The sequence below is a fragment of the Leptonotus elevatus genome, chromosome 7, assembly GCF_054856555.1.
Source record: "Leptonotus elevatus isolate MCC_2025b chromosome 7, RoL_Lele_1.0, whole genome shotgun sequence".
NCBI lineage: Eukaryota > Metazoa > Chordata > Actinopteri > Syngnathiformes > Syngnathidae > Leptonotus > Leptonotus elevatus.
The window spans coordinates 21,871,355-21,891,169 of NC_141245.1; the positions used below are offsets into that span (position 1 = coordinate 21,871,355).

The following is a 19,815-nucleotide window of genomic DNA, read 5'->3' on the forward strand; positions in this document are numbered from 1 at the left end:
TGTTGAGTTGAGTGACTTGAGTGAAAAAGTGCTCATTGTACCTAAAATTCTATTCTGAAAAGTTTGATGTGATTGATTTTATTGAACATATATATGTTATGCAAAATATAAAATAAAAATGTAGCATTTTTCTAGATATACAAAAACACCAATACATTATTTGTATTTTTTTTTTTAGGATTTAACATAATTTCTCTTTATAACATTACGTGGCCCTTGTGATTTTCTGTATGTGGCCCTTAAACGAAAAAGTTTGGACACTCCTGATCTAATCAAAATACGATACGTTTTTAAATTTCTCTCCATTAAGTTGTGCCGTCTGTGACCGTTAAAGAGCATGAATCGGAGACATACGTGTAAAAGCCTATCAGTGTTTATTTATAAGTACCATAAACATATTAATCAGGGGAAAGCGCAAACGCAGTCCCCCACAACTAGAAATTATGCAGTCGAGATTCCCACATTTGGGGAATTCGCAGGGGTCAGCGCAGCTGGAGTACAATGGCTGAGCCTCACCCTAGATGAACCACCTTCTTGATCATATCTTTCTTTTTATTAAAGAATTATACCTGAAATAATAATAAAAAAAGCCTACGCCAAATCTAATATTGGAGTCTAAAAAAACTCTATGAGGTTCAAGGTTCGAATCTTAGCTATGGCCTTCCTGCGTGGAGTGCGCAAGCTCCAGCTCTCCCGTGACCCTTATGAGAACAAGGACTATGGAAAATGAGTCAGAGGATTTTTTTCCCCCAGCAATGTAATGACATTAAAGTATGCAACAATATTTTTATTTTCTGAGCAATTTGTACAAATTCATTATGAATTCCATTATCGTCTTCATTTGACACCATCGTTCATTCATTACGTCAGTTGCACATAAACCAGCAACGTGATTCAGTGATTTTGACTGTCTTTGAGAGGGGTTTTTTTCTATTCGTCGGAGAGGCGTGTTAATAATTAACCAAGCCTCTCCTAAGTTATTAAATATCAAAAAGGTGACCGTTATCAGCTATATTAACGTATTTGTTGATGCAACTCCCTGCCCAATCATCCCACTTTGTAATGAGCATGCAATATCAACCACAGAAAATACACTATGAATATCATAGCAATCTCCTTACTTGCGCACGTAGTTGCTCCGAACACATTCATTACAAAACACAGCCCCCCTGATGATGATGATGTCTACTTCTTCCTCCTTGCATGGGCGTGGCAATGTGTGAAGTAGCAGCTTCAGGCTTTACATTTTGCAATCGTGTGTTCTCGATCCAACTTTACAAAAATTAAATCACTTTTTGGTGGGCGTTGGAAAGGAGACCAGCTGCCTGTTCACCTCTCTCAGTTGAGCGCTTAGCGTCTCTGTGGTGAACGCGAGCTCGGCTATTTGAGTCTGTAGGCTGGTGAGCGTCTGGTTGAGCTCGTCCTCTTTGTGGCGCGAGTTGATCGCCTGTCTCGTGTACTCCAGCACTAAGCAGCCGCCGCCCACGAGGAAGATCACCGTCTCGCCCAGCAGCTCGGCGCCCAGCTCCGCCGCCGCATCCTCGTTCAGCGGCTTGATGTTGGCCCCGCGGAAACCCATGATGCGCATCTTGGTTCTCATCTCGACCCAGTGATATACTGCAATGACATTACGTGGTCAAATAACACACTTGAATAATGTATTGGTGCACTCTGGACCCACCTAACCAGGCTCAATAGATGGCAATTGTGGAGGAAATTCATACAATTCAGATGATAGCATTTCACATAAGAATTCACGAGCTCCAAGAGAACAAAAATGGGCAAAATGGACACTGTAAAAGGATCTAAATAGTGCCGACAATGAGAAACGACCTAAATGCTTAAAAAAAAAATGTGATTCTTCTTTTCGTTAATGTGTTTATATATATTTTTTTTCATTACCTGTTTTGGCAATGTGTGTGTTAAAAAAAAAACTGAAGCGACTCAAAAAACACTTTGAATGCAACAGAGGCTAGATTTTCTTTAATGTGTTAAGGTAATTAAAAAATATTTACACACGAATGGGGGGCATTTATTGTTGTTAATCTGGAACCATTTTCAAGATAACAGGGAGCAACTAAATGTACATGATAAACAGACAATAAATAGCTAGATCAATTTAAAATGGTCGTCGCAATCCAAACAAGTTTATTATTATTAATAGTATTTAATAACCACAAGGGTTAGTAAGTGAAGTTACCCTGTTTGCTAAACGCTAGCATTCAATGACGAACAAGAACCGCCCACCTTGCCTGTTCTTGTCTACTATTGGTCAGCCAAGAGTATTCACAACGCCGATTGGATGCAAGCTTTTATCAAGAGCAATCTTATTGGTCAATGGCGAATGTTCGGCTATATTCGGTCCGGGGATGTCTGACACGGGAGTCTAGCGGTCACCAGACGCCCTTAGAGGCCAGTTACTCACGCTGAGCCGGCGGCAGGCAGATGTAAGTCTTGAAAAACACGCTCCTCCGAGCCCCGGCTTTTATCCGGTTGGCGACGGGCTTGCTCAGATGCTTGATTCCGAGGTAGAGGAGCTTGGCGATTGGGAAGGCGCCGACGACCATCTTGAGGCGGAAGTGCGTTCAGATCCAGGGGCGGGACGTTTAGGTAAAGCGATTCACGTGGTTACCACGGTGACCAATCAGACGTCGAGCTGGCACGTCGCTGACGTTGTTATGACAAAATCACGGTGGACAAGGACTACATTCATTTGTTTGCACACGTATTTGTACTTTGTAAGTCGATTACTATGATTTTTTTTTCGGATTTAAAAATGTAAACTGAGGTTACTTATTAATTTTAAAATGTGAGATAATGCATACATATTAATAATAACAACATTTAATATTAAAAAAAGTTTAAAAAAAATCCAACGTAAAAAAATAAATAAAAAATAAATGCGTTACCTGGCCAGCTGCGGCTCAAACACCTGGCTCAGGTTACTTGCGTTTATGTAGGGGGAGGAACAGGGGCGGACCTGGAGCTATGTATGTGTGTGTACACACAGACTCACACACCGACTGGGCAGCCGACTTCAGGAAGCCCAGAGGGAAAAAAAAGTACAGTACTCCGGATCCAAGATCAGGACACGCAGATTTTCTCTCTCTCGGTCTCAAAGGGAGAAGGAGGACAAGAGGTTTCCATTTTCTTTGAGGTAAGAGATTCCTCGTGCATTCCTGAAGGAAAGTTAACTCTCACCCCCTCCAAAATGACGTTGTGTGGAATTTTTAAATGCGTTTTTCCTTTTTTTGTTCTCAAACTAATGAACATCAGATGATACTATTTCAGTAACAGTCTGGCTTGCAACCATTGAAGTGTCACATCCAGTTCCGAGACATGACTGCACAATTAATTTCATGCAGGCAGTTAAGTAACATAACAATCCAGATTTGTATTAGTTTCATGTTCATTCATACGACTTTATGGTCGCATTTTAGGGAAAATCAATGAAGTAGCGATTGAGATAGCGATTGTAAATGTTGCATAGATGAGTCCATAGGAATGCTTGAGAAAGTATTCAAGAAAAGTGGATTGCTTGTGTTTGTTAAAAAAATATATATGAAGATGACCTTATTAAATCACATTATTGAGGGGGGTGGGAATGCAATTACCTTGTCAGCCCTACAGGATGTTGACTAGGGCAGCATGGTGTTCCAGGGGTTAGCATGTCTGCCTCATAGTTCTGATGTTCAGGGTTCGAAACTCTTCAGGCATTCCTATGTGCAGTTTGCATGTTCGCTCTGTGTTTGTGTGAGATTTTTTTCTCACACATTCCCAAAACATGTTAGGTTGATTGAAGACAAAATTGTCCATAGTCATCCGTGACCCTAAACAGACAAGTGCAAAAGAAAACGGATGCATGAAATAAAGACAATAGAGAAAAGGAACGAATGTGTAAAAGTCACATTCTGGTAGGTTGAAGAGTGGGAGTTCTGCCGGAGGATAAAAAAAACACACACACACAAAAAATTACAAAGCAAAAAAGTACCTTTAGTGATGTTTTGTCAGAGCACATCAGGACTTGTTCAAGACTTGAACCCTCACGGATTTTTTGGCTTGAAGCTTGACGCAGGGATTGACACATTTGGGTCTCTTCTCACGTCTGCAAGCAAATCTAACCTGCTTGCAGAATGTCAAAGTGGCGCTCGGCCAAGCCGTGTGCGGCCACTTGCCGCAACTTGTTGTTCAACACAACAACACAACTGCACATTTCTCCCAAGTGATACATCTTTTAATTTGTGTTTGTGCCTGTAATTCAAAATACTTGTATCTCAAATCATCGTTGCACACTGAAATGAATGAAAATGGCATTAATCGGTTCCAGCAAAAAAGAAAAAGAAAATTGTAATGTGTTTTTAATGAGGAAAATAGCAATCAATAATATAGTACTTTATATTAGCAGAGAGTATTATTTACATAATTCAATAGAATGTAAAGTATTAGACAGATTGTGCATCATGATTCATTTTATTTTGGCCTCTGGTGTGCGCAACTTGCCGACTGTTGGAACAGTATAATAGTTATGCAGACACAACCAAAGAGTTTCACAACTACTCTAAAAGACTCAATAAGCATCACTAAAAATAATTTTTCGTTGAGGATAAAGAATATATGCCTGTGAGTATGTTCAAATATCTGTTGCTTGAAGCATTATAACCACATGGAAGCTATCTGTTAGCCCATCTATGGTGTTTCCTATTATGTGTCAGCATCAAGCTAGCAGACTTCAAAACAAAGGTTTTGTGTTTAGTATAACAATAAGTTTCAACATCGTGAAGCCTCTTTTTTTTTTAAAGAATTTGCCAAATCGCTGCTTGTTGTGAAGTGTTAAAAGAGGCGAATTGGTTGTGAAAATTTCAGCCTACTTTTCAATTTTACAACAGCAGAGAGCAAAACTTTAACTGTAATAATGATTAAGTAAAGCCTCTGCATTTTACAATGATTTTTTTTTTTTTTTTTGCGGATTAAAAACACACTCTGGGATCACTGTGGGAAAAGTGAAACTTGCAGTAGCAAATAGGCAACACATGTTCTGTACGGTTCTCCCCAAAGTGTTTAATCACAGTCGGGAACGACACACAAACAGCCCGTTGCCCCAAACCACCACTGCTCCTGTGCATAAACACTCAACTGAACAAAAAAAAAAGAAGCACATAATTGCTTGGAAGGGGAACATAAATTGTGGGAAACGACCTGCAAATCTCTGTGTAAAGGCTCCCACTTTGTTCCCTGTCTAGAAATGTTCAGTATGTGGTGCGGCACCGACAGATTCCTGAGTCACATGGGGCACATGTAACAAAAAAAGTGTATCATTTGATCTTTCCATTAACAATTTGTAATCAAACATTTAGAGTTAAAAATGAATTACTTGCACTTTTAGTATGGTATGTTGGCTTTAAAAACACATAACAAAATAATCCTCACTGAATATTTATATTTCAATCTAGTGAGGAAGGATAAGTAGTTTGGAAAATGGATGGATTGATTTTTATTGTAAAATCGTGTTTTACAATATATGATCAAAAGCAAGCTGACTTTCATTTACAACCTCAATTCTAATATTAGTTCTATAAAATTGGAATCAATGATCCCAAGCAGTCCATTATCATCATTTTGTAGCATTTCTCTTGGGTACGCTTGCTTCCAGTACATTTATGTGGATTTAAGTTATTTTGTCCAATCAGATTTCGACCTCTTTGTGTTTCTCAAATCACTGAAGTCATTCTTTTAATTTTCGATTATCAATTAAAAATGAATAGTATGAATAACACACCGATTGAGAGAGCTTTTTTTTTTTGCTGCTGGGTCTGTTTTCTTGGCCTCTGACAAAAAGAATGTGTCCTCACTCGTTTGGTGCGTTTCTCTCTCTCTCTCTTTTTTTTTTTTTATGAGGTAATACCATGCACCTCCGTGGCTCACCAGGAGCGAGTTGTTGTGAGGAACTAGGGCGTAGCTCTTGCTAAATTCTGAAAATAGAAAAGACTGACTGAGCCATTCTTAGTCGGTGACATGTCGGTTTGAGCATACTTATCTCAACGGGTGGGAATTGAGGATGTACTGTGAGTCATGTTAGGATTTGTCCTGGTTTGCACAATGAGTACACAACCAACTGACTTGTGAGATTTAGCACAGTTTCGTGTGATTTGGAGTATGGAGAAGTCTTGCTTGATTTAGTGGAAGCGCCACGAGATTTAATCAAAGTCGTGTTTGATTGAGCGGAAATCTGACGAGGATTTGTGTAAGTGTTGTGTGTTGAGTCCTACAGCATTACATGGAATTCTCAAGGGATTTGCAGATGTTTTCAATGGTCTAGTGCAGGGGTGTCAAACATACGGCCCGCGGGGCAGAACTGGCCAGTCAGGAGGTCCAATCGGGCCCGTGAGGACAGAACTCAAACTGCAGTTTTTCCACTAAAAGTAACCTTTTGCTCATTTTGTCTACTGGAGGGCGCCCACTTAAAATGACATTATGAAATTTGGCAGTTACTCAGGTTTTGATGCAAGAATTTCAGATTACTCTGCTATAATATGATAATAATAAATGGGAATATATTATTTACAAAAAAAAAAAAAGAAGGAAATATTTGGACCTGTTATTATTTATGTACATATTGGTCTGACGTAGTGAGATCAAATTTAGGACACCCCTGGTTTAGTAGAAGTCTTGTAGATTTCAGTGGAAGTCTTTTAGCTTAAGTATCATGAGATTGAGTCATCTGAGAGTTTGTTCAGTCTTGCGGGATTTGGGAACATCTCGTGTGATTTAAAGGAAGTCTTGCATGTCCTGGATGATTTAACGCAAGTCCGGCTGGATTTAGCAGAAATCCTGCAGGATTCGTGGAAGTCTCACAGGGTTTGTAAATGTTTCCAGTAATTTAGCTCGTCATGTTATTTAGCGGCAGTCTCGTGTGATTTGGGAAATGATCGTTATTGTACAGAAGCCTTATGCGATTTAGCGGCAATCTCCCTCAATTTGTTGAACTCTTTTAAAAGTGTTTTTTTGGCAGTTCTTGCGTTATTCAGCGGCAGTCTCGTGGGATTTCACGTGACTTAGTGAAAGTCTTGCTGAATTTCACGGAAGTTGAGGATTTAGCAGCAACTCCCTTGTGCAATCAGTCCTCACAAAAGAGATGGAATTAAAGAAAGGAAAACATTACATAGCAGCCAAGTTCCTCGGCAGGAGGAAGGAAATCGTGGACTGAAACGGAAGATGTAGGAAATCAATGTTGCCTGCCTGATATTCAGCTTAACTAACAATTATTGTCCTCAACTTTTACATATACAGTCTGTCTGGTCCATGTTCGCATGTCAGGGTGGAACCGTGAGCAGCCTTTGTTCCAGCCGAGGAACCAGTTGCATGCTGAGAAGGGGAAGGCCAACGTCTTGTTTTTTGCACAACTTCTCTTGAGAAATATCCCAAAGTGAATCAGCAGGTCAACAAACTGGGAATGGGGGACATTGCTAATACATTTTGTATCAGCGTGTCAAGCAATGGGTGGGGCTGTTAAGCAACAGCGAACTGTCTGTGTTGTCAAAGTTATGAACAAAAGCGATCCAGAGTCACATTGAATTGGTTACGTGACCCGAATGTTTGGTAACAAGCAAGCCACCAATTTTCCATAAATCAAAAGTCTGGACACACATTAGTATTATAACGTGTTTCCAAACTGTATCCAAATGTTATCAAACTGTAGTGGGCATAGATGTAAGCCCTGTGGGACAGAACAAGAGTTAACTGCACTATTAGAGCATGTAACCATTGAGCTGTTTTTGTAGCATATAATCTGTTTTTGATCGCACTAAACGCATTTATGGAACACGTGCTTGAGTGTCATCTTTACCACCTCTTTGAGAACACTTCACAGCGTAATAAATACTGCTGATAAGAAAAGCAAAGGGATTTGCTGGAAGTTATCTACAATACATACAAACATTAAGATGACAGCAAAAAATATAGAAACATTTGTCATTTCACAAACAGTTATAATATCAAGGAAAACACAATTTCACGATAAAAAGGGTAGATTTTTTTGAAAAGAATATTTTATGAGAAAAAGGTTGCCAAAGCATTTACATATAATAAATCTAATGATTAGTTTATTGCTTATGTTGTGTTAAAAAAAATACATGGGAAGAGGACCTTAAAAAACTCTCATATCAAATTGTAATCACAATTTTGAGGGGGGTCGCAATTTAGATTATTTTTTAGAAATCAAGCAGCACTGCTTTTTGTTTAGAGTTTGACATTTTCTGTCAATCCACCGTACAGATTTGAGTCACTTCCCTGATAGTGGACCAGTCCATTGCAATAAATCCAAATGACCTTTGGACAGAGAACAAACAACTGTTTTAGAGAAACAGAAGTTCCATATGCGTTCCAGTAAACTTGGAGGGGTGAACGGACTGAGTGTGGGTGTCGGGCCAGGAAGCGGAGGGGCTGGACCAGGACGTGACTTGTGTGTAATTTGGCTTTGTGTTGCACACTGCTCTTGACAAAGATAAGATGAGTGTGTGTGTGTGGGTGTGTGTGTGTGTGTGACGTTGGATGTCTGCTGCGGAATGCGACTGAGCCCTGCACAGGCGAGCCTGTTCTCTGACGAGGGGTCTGACTAAAATTTGACAGATGTCACTTATCATGCCGCTTGTCCGTCTGGCAGGAAATAGGCACACTTGATGAATGTGACCTATAATTGGCAACACTTGATCACTGACCTGTATATATGACCGTATAGCCGATAGCCCATACACGCCCATACAAGCCGTTGAAGTCACAGGGCGGCCATCTTGCTCCTCCCACCTCGCGAGCAGACTACTGTATAAACTATATGGTATACGTACAGATGAGACATATACAGCAGTTAAGTATAAGGCCGGAGGCGGGGTGGGTGGGGTGGTTTGTGCCGGGGTAGTCACTATTTTTTATCAAGTAAAAAAACAAAACAAGTGGACAGTATGTGCTGCTTAGAAGACCCCCTTTTTCTTTTATTGCTTAGTTCCTTAGACCCCAATATTAGATTTGGCAGTGGCATTGTTAAATTATAGTTAATTCTTTAATATATATATATATATATATATATATGGCCTTTTATTTAACATCCATGTGATCCGTACACACTAAGTAAAGTACAACAAACTGTTTTTTTTTCTTTCCCCCATTTTTCCTGCTTCTTGTCCAACGTTAATGTCTTTCTTTTAGATCAGTGGCCAGAAAGCGTCCACACATGTTGGCAACCAAGGCCAGCGGCGCAATAAAAACAAACAAACATGTGAGCATAAGCGAGTTTTAATAACACAGCCACGTTACAGTGGCCTTTGGAGGTTGGTGGGGCGAGCCCAGTGTATTATGGGTGTTTTGGACATTTTAAGGATAAGGAAATGGCACAAAATATTTTTTCATCAGAAATTTTTGTTCTAGGATGCAGAGTTTTAAGTGTTGTTGTTTTTTTTACATTTTTTAAATCCTCAACAGGAAATAGTGTCGATTTTTTATTTAATTGAATTATTTTTTTTACAAAATGAAAATCAAAATATTGTGAGGCTAAAAATGGTGCAATTTTATGATGCCATAATTTTATGAGTGGCAGACTTTTTTTTTGAAAAATAATTGCCTTTAAAAAAAAGTAAGGAAAAAGTAAAAATAAAACTAAAAGCACACGACAAAAATAATTACAGATATTACACACATTTAAATACAGTGGAACCCTGCTATTTGCAGAGTATAGGGACTCGTCCGTCCTGCGACTCATGCCAATCACAAAAATCCGTGTATTGTAAATGCATTGCAAAATGAATTTTTAAAAAATAAATATTTTTTAACCCCTCCAAATATCTTGAAAAAAACGGGGACAAACCACCAATAAGCATTTTCCACGAAAAACTTAGCTGCCCCCTACCCTAAAAATAAAATTATTTTTTAACATATTGGGGGGGGGGGGCAACATGAGTATACGGGGGTCCACTGTAACTTTGTTCACATCACGATGAATTCAATCTTCACATCTTCACTGTGTCTCAAGTGGCTAGTTGTCGTTAGCACAATGGTACACCTGAAAAGGCTGCTTGGTTTTAGTGGAGGTGTCAATCTGACACAGTGATAAAGTCAAGGTCCAACAGCTGGTAAGAAAAGGCTGAGTCAGCAGACAGGAAAGTCGACCGACCGGAGGGGTTTCGGGGGCGCCCTGAAGCGAGTGAGTCACAGTGCGACGGTTTCACCAGCACAAATGCAGACATTAGCTCATTTCAGTGTGGGGAAGCAACAAGTACAAATACTTGGTGACTAGGGCGTGACAAGTTAATCGTCAAGCCAATTAATTATATTAGCTGATATTAGGTCTTTTCAAAATAAGAAGAATCGTTTGGAGTTTCGACAGGTAAACACTGATAAAATCGTACTTTATCTTGAAAGAGTAAATGCTGTTCAGTAGGTATGGGCAGGAAGTAAAGGTCAAGCATGGGTGGCGTAACTTTATTCTGTCGGTGTCAATGAAATCCTTCTCTATCTGCTCATAATTCCATTAATGCGCAATGTCTGAAAGTATGTTAAAAAAAGAAAATAAATAAAAGGTGAATCTAAGGATGCTAAAGGTCCACTGTATTGTAAGTAAGTAAAAAGTCACATTTTACGTTTTACTTTATTACTTAAGTACATTGCAAGGTCTGTACTCATTTTGTGTGAGTGTGGTTTTTTTACTACACAAAAAAGGCGTGAAGGTCGTGTGGTTGCACCTTTTCCCCTCGGGGAGGACTGTAATGGTTTCTACATACCTGGCAACTGATCAAGGCTTCTTAGTATCAAGGTAGAACCAGACGAAAGCAGAGCGAGAGAGACCATCCCAGATGAAACGGTCAAACTGGCGCCATCGTTAAATCTTGATCAACTGTACACAAAATAAGTTCAAATACGTAAATAGAAACACATAAAAATCTTCGGTTTTAAATGACACTGTGTTCATTTTTTCAATATTCTTAATTGCAATAAAATCATCAAGAACATCTTGTTCTTAAATGACAGTAGCTCCCCTTTTTTTTGCCAATTTCCACAGAGGTGTAAAAATGTGTTAACTGTTGTTATCACCAGTAAAATGTTCCCAAAGGCAATAATGTTTCTGGGTCAAACTAGAACCATTTTGAATACGTACAGGCCATGTTTAACAGGCACATTTGACTAAACATAAAAGTGTAACAATAATATGTCTTAAATTAAAATTAAGTGACTAATTAAAAAAAAAACCCGTATAAACACATAAATTGATACATCTTTTAATATATTACATTTTGTTTAAAAAAAAAAAAAATCCAAAATGATGACATAATTTTCACAACATTCAGCCTTTATGTTTATGAATTACAATGTCAAGCATGCTAACAACGAGTCCACCATGCTACCATAAATTTCCAAATGTCACATTTCTTTTTTTTCACATCTAAAAATGCAATGAAAAAATCAAAAGTCCAAAATGCGTTGCTTTGTTTTCCAGGATCTGAAAGTTGCTGCCTGACAGCCATGACTTCTCAACGTGCATATGGCAGCAGCCTACTGTGTGAGTCTCCCCCTCCAAACTTCAAATTTCATCACCCTGTCAATCATTCGGTTCACACTGTGCTAAATGTCTGCTTTGTGGTTTGACGCTCTCCAGTCCAGACTATGAACGATGACCTGAACGCATCGCTGGCCAGCGCGGACGAGCTCGACAAAGAGTTCAGCTCCATGCTGAGGGAGGCCTCGTCTGGACCCACAGACACACAGCGTAGATTTCAGGTACACATACAACCCCCCCCCCCCCACACACACACTGATTAAGCATTGCACAAGGGAAACACTGTGACACTGTATCGGATTTTGGGGCTTTTTTTTTTTTTGTTATATTATTTATTTTTTTAATCATTATTTATTTGATTTATTATTAACCGAACCACAAAAACATGGTGTGATTGTCAAGGAAGAAGCAGACGTTTACGTTTAAAGCCTGTAAATGTTTGTTTTTGGCATTGAGTGTTTCTTCCTTCAAATTGAGATATTATAGATATATATTTTATTTTTGACATTTTTGGGGGCAAAGCTCTGTAATAAAAGCGATTTAAATGTGCCCACATAATGTATTGGTTTATCATTTGTGTTCACAAATTGCTTTTAGATTAAATTTTCTGTTTTTGTGGATGTGAAGAACATGCTTCTTAAATATGACTTGAATGGGCAGCCTTCACCACATTCAGGCTGTCGGTGACAATTGATCACTCTGACTGGCTGTTAGCTAGCTAATTAGAAACGGGAAATGACAAACGCAAAAAAAAAAAAAGAAGATCGAACCATCTAGTAAATCAAGCTTAGTTAAATATTGCCATTTACTTGGATTTGTTCCTGCTTGTATTATGAATGAAGGTTGGTATGTGAGCATCACGAAACAATGACTGGATGCCTGTTTAGATGACGCAATACCGGGTGAGCTCATTTTGTAGATCAACTTCCACATCTGTTTACATACGCCAACAACTTTGAACACCATGCTGCTTCACCAAGCATAAAAACTGCCGCATGCGTGTGTGCAGGTTCCTAAGCACCACGACTCTCCACCGCCCAGCACATCCAACGCACTTCGGGGGTCGAGTAGCTGGAACAACGTCAGCTCTACGTCAACGCCATACCCAGCCAACACGTCAACCCGCCACCCGATAGACTCCATAGTCACCATGATCAAAAGTGCACCAACTTCCCCGGTGCCCTCCATCAGCCCGCTTTCCTCGCCCAAGATCAGCCAAGCCGCCTCACCTCAGCCCCGTGGCGGTCCTGACGGGTACCCGTACCGCCAGCCCAGCCCCAAGCATTCGCCCCACAGCCGGAGGCGAAGCTATGACCCGAGTCCCCGCGGTTCGGTGGGCTACGTGGAGAGGAGCCCGTCCCCCAATCGCATCGCTGTCTCGCATCTGTCCCCGCCCTCGCCCAACCGGCTCAGCACCTTCGACGGTCGTAGGTCGCCTCGGCCCGACCGAGGACCCTCACCTCTGGCTTTTCATCATCCCGTGGCTGAAACGCTTCCCCGGAGTTTGGCTTTCAGACAACCGGGTGAGTGCCTGTTCATTCACTGTTGGGGGGAAAAAAGATACAAAAGGCCTTCTTGCCTTTTGAATCGGAGTCAATAAAACAAATACCAGTCTCTATATGAGGAAATACAATAGTAGTATAATTTAAATTCCTTCTTGGTACAGTATCTACACTTAACTGTGCTAAGTAAACATAACGATTTGTGTTGGATGTGATTTCGACACGGCAAGAAGGGTTCACATTGCTTACAAGGGTGGAGTTGCTGCTGGATTGGTTTCTGTGGATCTGATTATTTTCACCATCTATGTGGAAACACAGAGAGAGTAGTAGAACAGGTTTGTGAGAGTGGCGAGAAAAGTCACTCACTTCAAAGCTGGCATATCCGACCCTGTTTTTGCACAATGCCAGTTGAGTGGGCACAGTATGCAAATAAAACCACATCAGAACAAAAACACAACCCTCTTGGAATTGTCTCATTGCTTTTAAAGTTACTCCAAAGTACTGTCATCGCCATTTTGTGGCTATTGGCTAATCCAAATTTGTCCTGTTGTGTGGTTTCTCCCAGATGAGGGTGTGCAGAAGCAAAAGAGTCCCGCCAAGTGGAACGAGACAGATCTAGACATGTCCTTCGAAAGCAAGCCTCACCACACCTATGACAGTTAGTCCTTCATGTTCACTTGCTGAGTGGGACAAACAAGCAAAAAAAATGTCATCAAAAGGGCCTTTTGTGTTGTTGTTCCAGAAAGCGAGTGGATCAGAGCAACCGTGCCCAACAGTAACTGGAGAGAGTCCAACCTGGATGGGCCTCCTCCGGCCTCCAGTCCCAAAAAGGTGCGTGCTGCACATGAAACGGATGGGACGAAATCACATTTATGCAAGTCATGAATCTCTCGTCTTAATCTTCAAGGTTCAATAAAAGTCCCAAGTTACTGCGGCAAAGATCAAGTTACCAACCTCAACTGGAATTCTAAACGCTTAACTGTACAGGCAATAAATACTTTTAAGTAACGTTTAAACACAGTGAGAGACCCCCACGCATGAGCAGGAACAAATCTTGAATTCCAGATGGCCAACATAGCCCACCACACACATACAAATATCTCCTATTGATAGTTGTGAGTCTTCTCTGGCCAAACCAGATCTCTGGTGCAATACCAAAACTGACCTATGAGAGGCAGCACAGCACTACAGGGCAACCAGACTGCCAGAAAAAAAATGAAGAAGAAAGAGAAATGGGAGAAGCTAACTAGGCTAAATGTAAGCTAATTTGGCAACTACTTTGCAGCGCCACCTTTAGGTCAAGTCCTTATTGGCCATCGTTCCGTTTCACGTGACAATCAAAGCACAATTTAGTGTTAATTCCGCACATGAAGATTTGCCATCTTGAATATTGGTTATGATTTTCCAGTTGGACTGTCTTCTGAAATATATATCTTAACACAACCCACATCACAGGATGATCTTTCACTGATAGCGGGTAATCACGCCTTTGTTGCAAGGCACAAGAATGTGTGTACTTCCTTTAGACGTCAAGAGACATTGTTTCCTATTGTTACACCATGATAAAACTAAGCCAGCCCTGCCGGATTGGGTGACATTGTACTGGATCAGTCTATCCTATAAAATAAAGTCAGTTATAGCTGCCTTTCATTCAGAAACTGTATCATGGGCACACCCATCCTTGAAAAGAGTTTTCGAATAAAGGTTATGGTGAAATTTTCCAAACCACATGTTTCCTGGCACCACTAGCAGAAAACAACAGTACGATATGGGTGTGGAATCATAGAATTGGCTTCCTGGAAAAATTCGGGGAGTGTTTTAATGGATCAGATTTTAATAGTTTTCCTAAAAATAACACAGGAGTGAATTACATTGAGCAACATTGTGGATTGACCACATTTCATAGTCTGTTGCAACACAAATCGACGTCTGAACAAAAGGCAAGATCTTCTCCAGTCGTAATGCAAAATCAATAGGTGCTATTATTTCGTTAACAATAGAGTTCCTCTGCATTTAATTCTTCAAGGTTTGCGTCTATAAACGGAGAAAAATACATCTAAAGGTCATCTCCACACATGTGTTATGCAATATCTTTAAACTTGCTGATGAAATCTCGTAAGATGTCATCAGCATCTAAAGCGCATAATAATGGGTCCTAAGACTGACCTTTGAGGAACACCACAGGAAAGTCTGGGGGTGACAACCACAGTAAAAGCTCCGCAAATTTAAGAGCCCAAACAATAGAAAATGAATTGATGAATGAATTACCATCTTTCTTTTCAGAATCATCGCGCTCCGCCTGTCCAGTTACCACACGGTTCCCTGCCCCGAAACACTCGGGTGCCAGTCTATCCGGACGTGGCCTCATCAACCCAGTCCCATCAGTACCACCCGCAGCCAATCATCTCTCGCATTTCGATTCCGCCCGTTGCCACCGATTCACGGCAGCGCAAGCCTATCCCGCTCTCCGTCATCATGCGTCTCCAGAATCCCCAATGGGGTGCTATGTCCGCCCAAACCACCCAGCGGGGGCCTCCTGGAGACCATTGGGAGGCACCTTACCAGCCTGCCGTATCCAGGAATTTCTTCTTCAACCATGATTCTATGCAGCCGCCACCAGAACTGAGACAACCGGCCGTTTACAGTGATGGTAATTTTTATTTTTTTTAACTATCAAAAATGCTCATCAAGGTTTTATTTATTCCCATCTTTTTAAGGGTCCCTGGATCAAAAGTCTTCATTCACACAATGAGCAAACTGTCTCTTTCCTTCTTGGCAGCATTGAACCCGGGTGACATCGATGCTGAGCTTTCCCGACTGGACTTAGTTCACCACATGCCAATGATCCACGCGGGCGAGCCTAGCACCCCTCAGTACCCTCCCCGGCCCCTCAGTCCTACCCGGCTACAACCCGTGGTGGCCCCTGAGGCCCAGAGCCAGGAGATCCCCGACCTAGAGGAGCTGCTGCGCATCCGCTCGGAGATCCCTCGACCTCTGAAGCGGCGCGGCTCGGTGGACCAGTCGCGGCCCCTGAAGAAGGCGTCGCACTACGAGCCCAACCAGTACAAGAAGCTCATCAACAAGCTTTTCCAGCGCAAGGAGCGGCGGCACAAGGGTGAGGGAGGCGGTGAACGGGGTAGCGAGAGCAGCAGCTCGTCGGAGGGAGAGGAAAACACTGCTGCGCTTCCTCCGCCACAGCCACCCCCGACCTCCAGCCCACAAGATTACAGAGTAAGAAACCAGAAATCCTCTGTACCTATTCTTCTGTGTATTGTTATTGTTGAGGAATGCTAAAATGCTAGCGCTATTTGTTATTGCTTTGGCTCCATCTGAAGAGCCCAGGAAAGGGTGTTTGAACGAGAAAGGCCTGAGCTTGACACCTGTGCTCTATACATTTGAATCAGCGCTCAAACTATGTCTGTCCGATCAGAACTACCATTCCATCCTGAGGGCCAGCCGGGAGCGTAAAAGTTCCGGGAGACGAGCCCGCCTCAGCCCGCTGGTCCTGGCGCTGGACGGGGCGCTGGTGGGCGAGCTGGAGACGGTGCAGCGGGCCGTACAGGAGGTACTAATGCTAATGCTACCATATAACACTACAACGGTCCACTTGAGTCTCCTCCATGCAGATAAACATACTAACTGAGAAGTTTCTACGTTTTCGCAGATGCCGGACCCGAGCCAGTCTAACGACGAGGGCATCACGGCTCTCCACAACGCCATCTGCGGCGGCCATTACAAGGTGGTGGACTTCCTGGTTCGCATCGGCGCCAACGTCAGCGCGCCGGACAGCCACGGGTGGTAAATGCCTACCTACATGTCTTAAGTCACATATGGGCAAGTCATAAGAAAGCCTTCATCTTCAGGTTTCAAACAAGTCCTAAGTTACTGTGTCCATCAATTATCAAGTCAATTTATCGCACATTAGCCATTTTGCAATATTTGTACGTGCGTTGGCTAGCTGGACTAACACATTCGCAAACACGTCGCGTCGCAAGTCTGTCGACAGTCAAGTTATGTAACTCAAGCGGCCCACCTATGTTATCCATTAGAAGTCATGTGACTCACAGTGACCACGCGTAACGTTTTGTGTCTGGCAGGACTCCGCTGCACTGCGCGGCGTCGTGCAACGACCGGCCATTGTGCGAGTTCCTGGTGAGGAACGGCGCGGCCGTCATGGCCATGACGGAGAGCGACGGCGCCACAGCCGCGCAAAAGTGTGACCCGTACGCCATCGACTTTGAAGAGTGCGAGAGCTTCCTGAGAGGTGAAGCACACACATTCAAATGTTGTCTGTAGACTTGTCTTTGATGTTGCTATTCATTATGTCAGAATACATGTGTCTATGGTTACTCCCTCCCGTATCAATAATGCTACTGTCAGAATTCAAGGATGTGTCTTTGATGCTAGTGACTGAACAACGACATGTTTTTGTCTTTAATGCTACTATCAGATTTGTAATTTTTCTGTCGTTGATTCTACTGTTTATGTCAATGATGCATGTTTGTCTTTGATAGTGCTAGCAGACATGTTTGTGTCTTTGATATCAGAAAACACGTTTGTGTCTAAGATGCTACTTCCTGACCTGACTATGATGTTGCTATTAGACTATGTGTTTTGGTCTTTGATTTTGTTAGACTGCATGTGTGTGTCTTTGATGCTAATACCGGAATACATGTTTATACTTCCTGACTGTGTCTTAAGTTGTTGCTATCAGACTTCATGTCTGTGCCATTACTGTCAAGACTCACATGTTTTTTTAATCATATCTATATGTTGCTCTCAGACATGTTTGTGTCTTTGATATCAGAGTACGTTTGTGTCTTTGATGCTACTTTTTGACTACATTTGTCGTTCATATTGTCAGACTACAAGTTTCTGTCTTTTAAGCAACTATGAGACTGACTCCACGTTTGTGTCTCTGATGTTACTGTCAGGCGTGGAGGAGGCGATGGGCATGGAGAACAGTGGGGTACTGTACGCCCTGTGGAGTTACCCGGCTCAGGCCCCTGACGAGCTCACCTTCCGAGAGGGAGATATGGTCACTATCCTGCAGAAGCTTGACGGTTCCGATTGGTGGTGGGCCTCACTTTGCGGCCGCGAGGGCTTCGTGCCAAACAACTACTTTGGGGTAAGAGTTTATCTTGATTAGATGAAACGAAACAAACGACACGTGTCTTTGATTTCAAATTAACACGTTGCTGGCAAACTACATGTTTGTGTCTTTGATGCTGCTGTCTGACTACGTTTGTCTTGATTTTGATGTCTTGTTGCTACTGTCAAGTCTCCATGTTTGCGTTTCTGGTGTCACTATAGTAATACTCAATGTTTGTGTCTCTGGCATCTCTTATTATAATAAACGTATGCATCTTGCCAAAGCTGGCTGACTGTTTGTCTTTGATACTGCCGTCTGCCTCCATGCTTTGTGTCTATGATTTTATGCATGTGTGTATTTTTAAGGCCGCTGGCAGACTACTTGTTTGTCTCTTTGATGATGCCGCCTGTGTCTTTGATATTACTGTCAAACTCCCCATTCTCACGTTACATGTGTGTACAGTGTTGCTGTCAGAAAACGTGATTTTGTCACAATTACTGGCCTGGCATGAATATTACAAGGTTTTCTGTTTGTTATTTGTATGGTCCCTGTGAACAAGGAACTTACTTATTATTGTTTTGTCTGTTTTCCCCCCCAGCTTTTCCCAAAGGTTCGGCCAAAATCTCTCTCCTAGCTGGGAAAAATGCACTTGGGTCAAACAGTGCGTGTAATGTAGTGTGTCATTTGTGTTTCATGCATTTGGTCAGTCAAGGACAGTTGAAGGACGAGTCTCAGTATTCTTTTTTTCTCTTCACTTTGCTGTCAGTTGCTTTTAATAACACTTGCACTCACACTCACTATCATGGAATGTTGGATAGCTTCCAGGTGGGCAAACAGGAAGTGGACCTTATGTTAGTTAGTACTTTTTTTCTTTTTTTGGGTGAAGGGTGGGAGGGACGAACAGCTTAATTTTAGTCCATCCTTCTACTCTGTGAATTTCAATGCTCATGTCAGCAATATTCCATATTTTTTAATATGTCAAAAGTGTCATGTGTACATTTTCTACTGCTGCATGCTGTCTGCTTATCCGAATAGAAAGGAGCTACAAAAAGTGTCTTCTATTAGAATGAAATGTGTGTTTTTCTTGTGTATATTGTTTGGAGAATTGTATTATAATAATACTGACTGCATACACTTTATGTAATATTGTTTGTTGTTTAATAAGAGTGCAATTCCCAACGCTGACCACAGGGCGGCGTCATGTAATCATGTTGTATTAATACTGCACTCCTCTGTCTAAAATGTGATTAATTAAACCATTCTTTGCTAAGTTTTTTTCCTTTGAATTTTTAAGATTGTGTTTAACATGAAGCCTATCCCAACTGACTTTGTGCAAAAAGTCTCCAGCCAATTGCAGGGCACGCATACAACCAACTATTCACACTCATATTCACACATATGGACTTTTGGAGTCTTCAAAGAAACCTAACATGCATGTTTTGGGAATGTGGGAGCGAGACAGAAATGAGGAATGCTGGGCCAACTCATTCCGGACCTGCAGGTCATCAATGTTGTATACTTTGCCTTTTAACTATTAAACACACGTCGAGTGGAGTTTGAGTATTGAGGAAGATGTTCTGTCAGTGGGAGCGTATCAGGACGGGATGAGTGTGGACCACTGCTGCATTATTTAGGGAAAAACAACAACAATGTGCTTTTAATGCATGTGAGTGGCCTTGTGG

The 19,815-nt window shown here is 41.6% G+C and overlaps 2 protein-coding genes, 1 long non-coding RNA gene and 1 other non-coding gene across 9 annotated transcripts in view; 1 reads left to right on the plus strand and 3 right to left on the minus strand.

Annotated features, from left to right (window-relative positions):
- Positions 1 to 357: 357 nt before the first annotated feature.
- opa3 (outer mitochondrial membrane lipid metabolism regulator OPA3) lies at positions 358 to 3,111 on the minus strand. Its single transcript, XM_086079853.1, has 2 exons — positions 2,426 to 3,111; positions 358 to 1,617 (listed from the first exon to the last, which is right to left on the minus strand). The coding sequence occupies exons 1-2, from the start codon at positions 2,565 to 2,567 to the stop codon at positions 1,289 to 1,291; spliced, it is 471 nt and encodes a 156-aa protein (XP_085935979.1). The 5' UTR covers positions 2,568 to 3,111; the 3' UTR covers positions 358 to 1,288.
- LOC147171550 (U1 spliceosomal RNA) lies at positions 404 to 567 on the minus strand. The gene has a single exon (XR_015095667.1). It is a non-coding gene; the product is annotated as a U1 spliceosomal RNA (small nuclear RNA).
- Positions 2,347 to 19,403, plus strand: ppp1r13l (protein phosphatase 1, regulatory subunit 13 like). 3 transcript variants are annotated; one of them, XM_086079848.1, is made up of 14 exons: positions 2,347 to 2,610; positions 3,011 to 3,157; positions 11,480 to 11,542; positions 11,639 to 11,760; positions 12,549 to 13,062; positions 13,607 to 13,699; positions 13,784 to 13,872; positions 15,325 to 15,691; positions 15,821 to 16,272; positions 16,472 to 16,606; positions 16,706 to 16,839; positions 17,139 to 17,305; positions 17,976 to 18,169; positions 18,732 to 19,403. In XM_086079848.1, exons 3-14 carry the CDS (start codon positions 11,506 to 11,508, stop codon positions 18,765 to 18,767), a joined length of 2,340 nt encoding a protein of 779 aa, XP_085935974.1. In that variant the 5' UTR covers positions 2,347 to 2,610; positions 3,011 to 3,157; positions 11,480 to 11,505; the 3' UTR covers positions 18,768 to 19,403. The 3 variants fall into 3 exon arrangements, with proteins under 3 accessions (XP_085935974.1, XP_085935973.1, XP_085935975.1); XM_086079847.1 differs by having other exon boundaries at positions 2,347 to 3,157; XM_086079849.1 differs by lacking the exon at positions 13,607 to 13,699 and having other exon boundaries at positions 2,347 to 3,157.
- Positions 3,621 to 19,815, minus strand: part of LOC147171552 (uncharacterized) — a 36,037-nt gene continuing 19,842 nt past the window's right edge. For 2 of the 4 annotated variants that reach the window (XR_015095499.1, XR_015095502.1), the window contains exon 5: positions 10,190 to 10,879. This is a non-coding gene — a long non-coding RNA (uncharacterized LOC147171552). The other 2 variants (XR_015095501.1, XR_015095500.1) reach the window with 2 other exon arrangements.